Raw genomic sequence first — 7,133 nt, 5'->3', positions numbered from 1 at the left:
GGGAGAAAGTGTGATAAAATAAAATATAGAGAAATTATGGTAAGAAAGATTGAGGAAAGAGAAAAAATGATGAGAGAGAAAGTATGATGAAAAAACGAAGAGAGAATGAAGAGAGAAAATAATAAGAGAATGCGTAATGAGAGAACATACAGAGAGAAAATGGTAAAGAATGTGTGATGAGAGAGAATGAGGAGAGAAAGTGTGATGAAAAAGAATGAAGAGAGAGAAAGTGTGATAAAATAAAATATAGAGAGAGTATTGTGACAAAAAGCGAATACGCTCGCCCTCAACGCCCCTGTCAACCTGTCCCAAGGCCAACACGAAGGAGGTAAATCACGGGCGGCTACTAACCTTTGGAATAGTGACGCACATAAAGGAGGTATTTACCTCGACTTTTGTCGAGATTCGAACCCCAGACCTCATTGTGAGAACACCTCATGCGCTAGCCACTAGACTCATCTGAGGGAACAAAATATAGAGAGAGTATGTTAATAAAGATTGAGGAGAGAGAAAAAATGATGAGAGAAAAAGTATGATGAAAAAATGAGGAGAGAATGAAGAGAGAGAAAATAATGAGAGAGTGTGTCTGATGAGAGAGAATACAGAGAGAAAATGATAGAAAATGTGTGATGAGAGAGAATGAGGAGAGAGAAAGTATGTTGAAAAATAAAATGTGATGATAGAATTAGGAGAGAAAACGTATGACGAGAGAAAACAAGGAGAGAGAGTGAAATGAAAGAAAAATTGAACAAATATACTAAGGATATTTTCGTCTAAAACTTAATTCTTATTCCCATTCCATCAAAACACAAGAGAGGGGGTAAGTTTCATCCATACCCAAATTTTTTGATTTCATTCTTCTCAACCAAACACAAGATTTGAAAATGAATCCATTCCTTTATTCCCAAACCTCCAAACCAAACGTCACCTTACTTCTCTTGTGTTATAATGTTTAAGATAAATTTTAAATTCTCACAAATATAATATATGCATTTAGAATATTTCAAATTTAAAATTAAAAAAAATATATTCTATAAAAAAAACTTTAAGGCACCTTAATTCGGCCAAAAAATTTTTAAAAAATAAAAAAAGTTAATTAAGGTGTCTAGACTAACTTGTCGCGGACGGTTCCCCACGGAACATATATATATATATCCAAGCTTTCACAAGTCATGATTCATTTATCATCAATGTTTTGTTATTTACATCAAAGAAATATATGCAATTGTAGTAGACACATCCCAGACTTGTTATCTTCGATAAATGTTAAAGAGTGTTTAGGGCTGAGCATGGTGCATATGATGGTAAATCAATTTGAACCGAATTCTTCATTCCATCGCTGCAGCTCCTCCCACTTGCTCTTCTGTAAGCTTGGTCTGATCACTACCATTGCTTTCTGAAAATCTCCGAATCTTAATGGCCTCACCTGAATTCAAAGGTGATTAAATAAAAGTAATAATTTAGAAAAAAAAAACATTAGGATTTAGAATTCTAATGTTTATCCATCAAACAAGCTAAACATATAGGGCAGCAATTTGTGTTTGTGACATCTTAATTATATCATAAATCAAATTATTCTAGTCAATATAAACATAAATGCATATCACATTGTTACATTCATGATGGTACCGTGTTGAGAACTGTATACTACAAATGAAACCGAGATTCATATCGCCCATTAATATATTCTGAGATCGTATAATACAACAGGACTAATGGTTAATGATGAAATATGATTTGACAAATAACATATAAATCTCTACAACGGGGCCCTCTATAGAATTATGTTCAGCAAAGAGTTCGTCACCCTCATAGGAAGAGTTAGTTTATGCACATTACGAGAGAAGCAAGAATTAGTAGAGAGATTGGTTATCATCAAATAAACAACATATCACTTCTTTTGCATACCCGGCGTGATATTTCAGATGCGGACACTAAGAAAGCATAACGTCAGTAGGAGATCACACATTTTTTTATGCCTTCATGAACAAATCAACTTGATAGTGTTCAGGATTAATAGTTTCGTAGTAGTATCGATGCATAAACTAGCAATGCTCGAAGTGGAAACAAATTAGTTCAATCAGGCATAAATCTAACACGAACAGTTACGATAAGATTCACATAAACATGGCTCGATAACTATGTTGACACATACATATAACTCAAAATGAACTTATGTAACTCGTAAACACTAACTAAAATGTAAAAGATAGCTTTATAGGAAGGTTGATGTTCACCTGGCTAGCACTTATCGTAAGAATATTCTGAGGATCCAACTCTCTGATGGGCATCATGGCAGCTTCTTCACACAAGGCTTGTAAATCACTCCCAGAATACCCTGAATGTATATAACCATACAATTAAGTGAAAAAGGACTAGTATTTCATTATGCATGAAATGGGAAAAGATATTATACCATCTGTAATCCTGGCAAGTTTTTCCAGATCGCCACCTGTAGTGTAAATTAAGCATTAAGATTGGACAAAAGATCAATTGTATATATATATAATAATGTTATGGAAACAGGCATTTTATGCTTACTTGGCAAGGAATATGCTCTTCCTTTTAGTTGATTCTTGAGGAGTAGTTTCCTCACATTTTCATCTGGTAGTGGGATGTATATTCTCTTAACCTGATTCATCAATTGGATATTAATGAGAAGGTAAAAGCACAATATCCAATATTCATTTTGGGAAAAGAATGTAAAAAGTGCAGCCATGCTATAATTCTACCCAAGGTTAATTTACAATTTAAAAGCATATCATAATCAGATAGGCAAAGCAGCTAAAGCTACTTTGCAAACACAATATTTTTTAACTTCAAATTATTCAGCGAATGTTTCTTTTTTCTCACAAGTCCTGTAGTCCCTTGTCAATTTAGTGTGGTGAGACAAAACAACAGATACATTGGTATTTGAAATTCAACAGGAGGAGAGGCAATTAATTTTAATTGACCTTTCTGTTCAACAGTGTGCTTTCATCATCAGTCGAAAGCGTCTAGTTACCTTTCTAGTTACCATCAATCTTTAGATCCTGTCCTAAAAATAACTAAATTTTATAGGATAGTTACCTTGCATCCAATCAAATATAAATTCTCTTCAGTCAACGTACCGCAGGACGTTCCACAATTTAAAGTGCTAGTTTCCCATATTGATTTTTAGTCAATGATAAGAATGGTATTGTCTAAGTGCTGAGATCAACCAAGACACCAGATTAGGAAGAAGATGCAGAAAAAATATCTTGATATTCAGTTTGTTATCAAAAACCTAACTTGTCTAAGGTTTAACAGGTAGTAAGCTAAACCTGATAGAGATAAAGTTTTATGCTATCTTTCTCACTTCCTACTTTTTTAAAACATTTATATCAAGATAAGGTAGTATCAGAATTTATGAGTGTCAAATGGGGCAAGCCCCACATGGTTCAGGTCACTCTTAGCATAGTCTCATTCATGGCAGGTCACAGTATCGAGCAAAGCATGAGATCACAGAGGGTCGTGATAAGCATCCATGCAAACATTAAAAAGGAGGTCAAATGATGAAACAACAATGAGATGCAAGTTTCCTCTTTTGTTTTCTATGGCTCCCTTTTACAGGATATATCAATTATCAACATATGCTACCTGACATCGATTTAAGTTAAACTAAACATAAAAGCAATAAGAAGAAAGTCCTAGAAGAATATAAACCCATGTAACAAATTTATTCTTGGCATGTCAAGTCTTAATATTTTACCCACCAGCCTACGTAGAACAGCATCATCTAATTCCTGAGGCTTATTAGTTGCACCTGCAAAAATATTTAACCTCAGAACACAATATATGTGCAAAGTATATAAAGCTAAATCAGATATGACTTAACAAAATATGTATGTTAACCTAAAATTGAGGGGCATGTCCTCACCAATCACGATTACCAAATCATTCTGATTTGAAGTCACCCCATCAAACTGGACTAGGAACTCTGACTTCAGCCTTCTACTTGCATCATTCTCATTAGCAACTCTATTGGACAAAACACTGTCTATCTTCAGAATGAAAAATGCAAACTCAATCAGATTAATCTTAACTTTTCATACCAGAAAAAATAAGCAATAGCCCCTAAGGACATAAACATGTTTCTTAGTGAGAATAATTGATGAAATTCATAGATCGTGACAAAAAAAAGGAAATATTGTTTAACATCCAAAATCAAATAACATTGTTCGAAAAGTCTCCAATCTAATTCTAGGAACAGTTTCCACATTGATGTTCCTTTAATCCATATGGTAAAGACAAAGAATAAAATTATTCACTATCCACATACTTAAATCAAACAATTCAGGAGTAACAAGAATACTTGCTTGTATCTAACTGCTTCTTCAGGAAGGAAACAAGGATACATGCCAATTTACTAATAGTATAGAAGCATTTCCTCATTATAGAACCTTTGATATGCAATACAAGTTTTTGAGCTTTCTTAATTTCTACCTCGTACCTTAGAATCTTCACAATACCAGGTTTCAGCAATTTTATGTTTCAAGGATTCATACTGCTGAATTCTTCAGATTATTTTCTCAGTCAACAAAGAATTATGCCAAACATTCATCAAGAAGAAAAGTGATAACTTGAAAAAAAAATGCACCTTCTAAATGTAAGCTTCAAGAAAAGCAAGGATGTTTTAGCACACCAGTCCATACTCAGTAATTAGGCTACTTTAACTGGCAAACTTTTTGGCAAATATATTGAAGCTTCAGAAACTATCCACTTTGCTGATGATATTGTTATTTCATGAGAAAAACTATATTGAAACCTCAATTAAAAGACAAATGCAAAACATTCATAAACCTAGGTGATTTTAGACATAGCTTATTGGATTCTATAATTCAAGAAGTATGATAGCTGCAGGAATTTCAGATAGAATAAGCAAAGACATCAACATGCGTATATGGAAGTGAACATTATCATGGTTCCACACTCTCATTATTAACTTTTCACCACCTAATCATCTTTTTTTCATGAATTACAAAGAACAACAAACTAATCTGTGTGCCACGAGCCTTATTTCCATCTACCATCATACTAAGCTACAGTTGTCAAGAATTCCCTAATTTGATAAAGTAACTCTTTCTAATCCTAATTACAAGTTTTATTTTTATTTTTATTTTAAAAAAAACTGATGAAGTGCATTTAAATAACCTATCATGTTATATATGCGTGTGTATAATGTATGGAATAACTCACTTCATCCATGAAGATTACAGATGGCTGCCTAGCAACAGCAACCTCAAAAAGAGTTCGAACAAGCTTCTCAGCTTCTCCAACCTAATTCACCAATAATTGAAAATGACAGAAGATAGTATCATCAAACATTCTAGATAAATAATACATACAACCTCTTTTTTTTTAAAAAAAAATCTATAAATGGGAATATCATGTACCCATTTTGAAGTTAAAGATGAAGCAGAAACATTAAAAAACGTTGCTTCTGATTCTGATGCAACAGCTTTGGCAAGCATTGTTTTCCCATTGCCAGGTGGACCAAAGAGGAGAAGACCTAATATATACAAATTTAAAATCCGAAAGTCAGGGATTCCTCTTATTCAAAGTTTGCAAATATCAACTAAAGATGTACCTCTAGCTGGTTTTCGAAGACCGGTAAAAAGGTCTCTTCTTTTAGTCGGTAAAATTACCATTTCCATAAGAGTTTGCTTGGCCTTGTCAAGACCAGCTTCACATCAAACAAGAATGGGGCACATACCAACTTAGAAAATATATTTGAAAGAAAATATTTCAAAATAAAATTTAATTATGATCTGATAATTTCATACCAACATCATCCCATTTAACAGCGGGGCTTCTGTCCACTATTGCAGTGTTAATCATTTCAACCAGACGGGAATCCTGATTTTTGGATACTGGTTTTGAGTTTTCAATACCATTCTTCTGACTAGGCAAGATTTTTGTAGCTTTCCGTGCAGTAGGAACCCTAGACATGGTAGGTCTGCTTGAACTAGTGCTTGGGTAGGGCTACAAAGTTACATACAATGACAATTGAGAGAAAGGAAACATGGGAGATTCATATTCAGTAGCTATTGTCGAACCCAACAACAAAACAAAGAACTCCTGTGACAATTTAGTATCTCAAAACCAGATTATTTTAGCAAGCAAAAAACATTTAAATACCTGAAAGGAAAATTAAAAATATTAAGTACTCCTATTCAGTTCTCAACAGCAGCATATAAAGCTAGAGAAGAGACTAAAATAATATATAGCAGCTTTGCAAATCTCTAGATAAGTCACAGGACACATGAATCTAGCATCCAACTCTCAAATTGCACCAGAAAATGATATAGTTCACTCGAATAAGTGATGATGGTGTTTGAATGCATTCAAATTGACTTCATAGTTGAGAAATTACTCACAATTCAACTAGGAGATGCATACCTTAGTGGACGGCTCAGCTTATCATGCGAAAGAAGAAAAGCAAATAGTTAGTTTTCTAGGAAAACAAGGAAAAGATGTTCTAGAAAGAAGCATTCACAATCGATTTGCTCTCCATAAAAAGGATTACCTGTCCTCAGCGATAGCACCTGTAGTCTATCCGCGACCTGCTGCTGCCATTTGGATATCTTTTGCCGATAGGTGTTAGCCTGGCTCTTCTCCCTGCAACAGCAAAACATCAGTTCGGGCTCAGTAAACCCCCTAAACCCTTAATATCATCGGACCAATAAATCCCGTAGAATGTCCGACCTCAAAGAGAGGACATCTGGGACTCGGACGGCCTTAGCCTCGAGCATGACGCGCTGCGCGTTTCGGTAGTGAGCGATGGCGTCGTCTGCAAGGCCCCACTCCTCGGCCCGAACGGCCATGTCAATCTCCTCCTTGGCCAGATCGAAGTATCCCTTGAGCTTGAGGGCAACGCGCTCGGCGACGACATCGGGAGGCGCGGCGGAGGGAAGGGAATCCGTGGCGCCGTTGGTGGAGGAGCTCGGCGGCGAGTGGTCAGCTGAGGGGGAGAAGAATCCGGAGAAGGAATCGACCAGATCACGGAGGAGGCTCATCGGCGAGGCATTAATTCGATCGGGCTGGGCGAGAGGAGAAGGAAAGGGAAAGATCGAGAAGCAATCGAAGAATAATGAAAGCCATAGGAGGAGAAA

At 35.5% G+C, this 7,133-nt stretch overlaps 1 protein-coding gene across 1 annotated transcript; it reads right to left on the bottom strand.

The window, feature by feature from the left end:
- Positions 1-1,161: 1,161 nt before the first annotated feature.
- Positions 1,162-7,133, bottom strand: LOC122023959 (spastin-like). The gene is made up of 13 exons (XM_042582412.1): positions 6,727-7,133; positions 6,548-6,639; positions 6,421-6,437; positions 5,805-6,003; positions 5,609-5,704; positions 5,415-5,530; positions 5,218-5,298; positions 3,899-4,022; positions 3,735-3,784; positions 2,542-2,632; positions 2,417-2,452; positions 2,238-2,338; positions 1,162-1,426 (listed from the first exon to the last, which is right to left on the bottom strand). Exons 1-13 carry the CDS (start codon positions 7,035-7,037, stop codon positions 1,310-1,312), a joined length of 1,431 nt encoding a protein of 476 aa, XP_042438346.1. The 5' UTR covers positions 7,038-7,133; the 3' UTR covers positions 1,162-1,309.

This window comes from Zingiber officinale, chromosome 9B (genome assembly GCF_018446385.1).
Source record: "Zingiber officinale cultivar Zhangliang chromosome 9B, Zo_v1.1, whole genome shotgun sequence".
In the NCBI taxonomy this organism is placed as follows: domain Eukaryota; kingdom Viridiplantae; phylum Streptophyta; class Magnoliopsida; order Zingiberales; family Zingiberaceae; genus Zingiber; species Zingiber officinale.
Note: the sequence above shows the minus strand (reverse complement) of the source record. Positions and strands in the feature narration are given on the sequence as shown.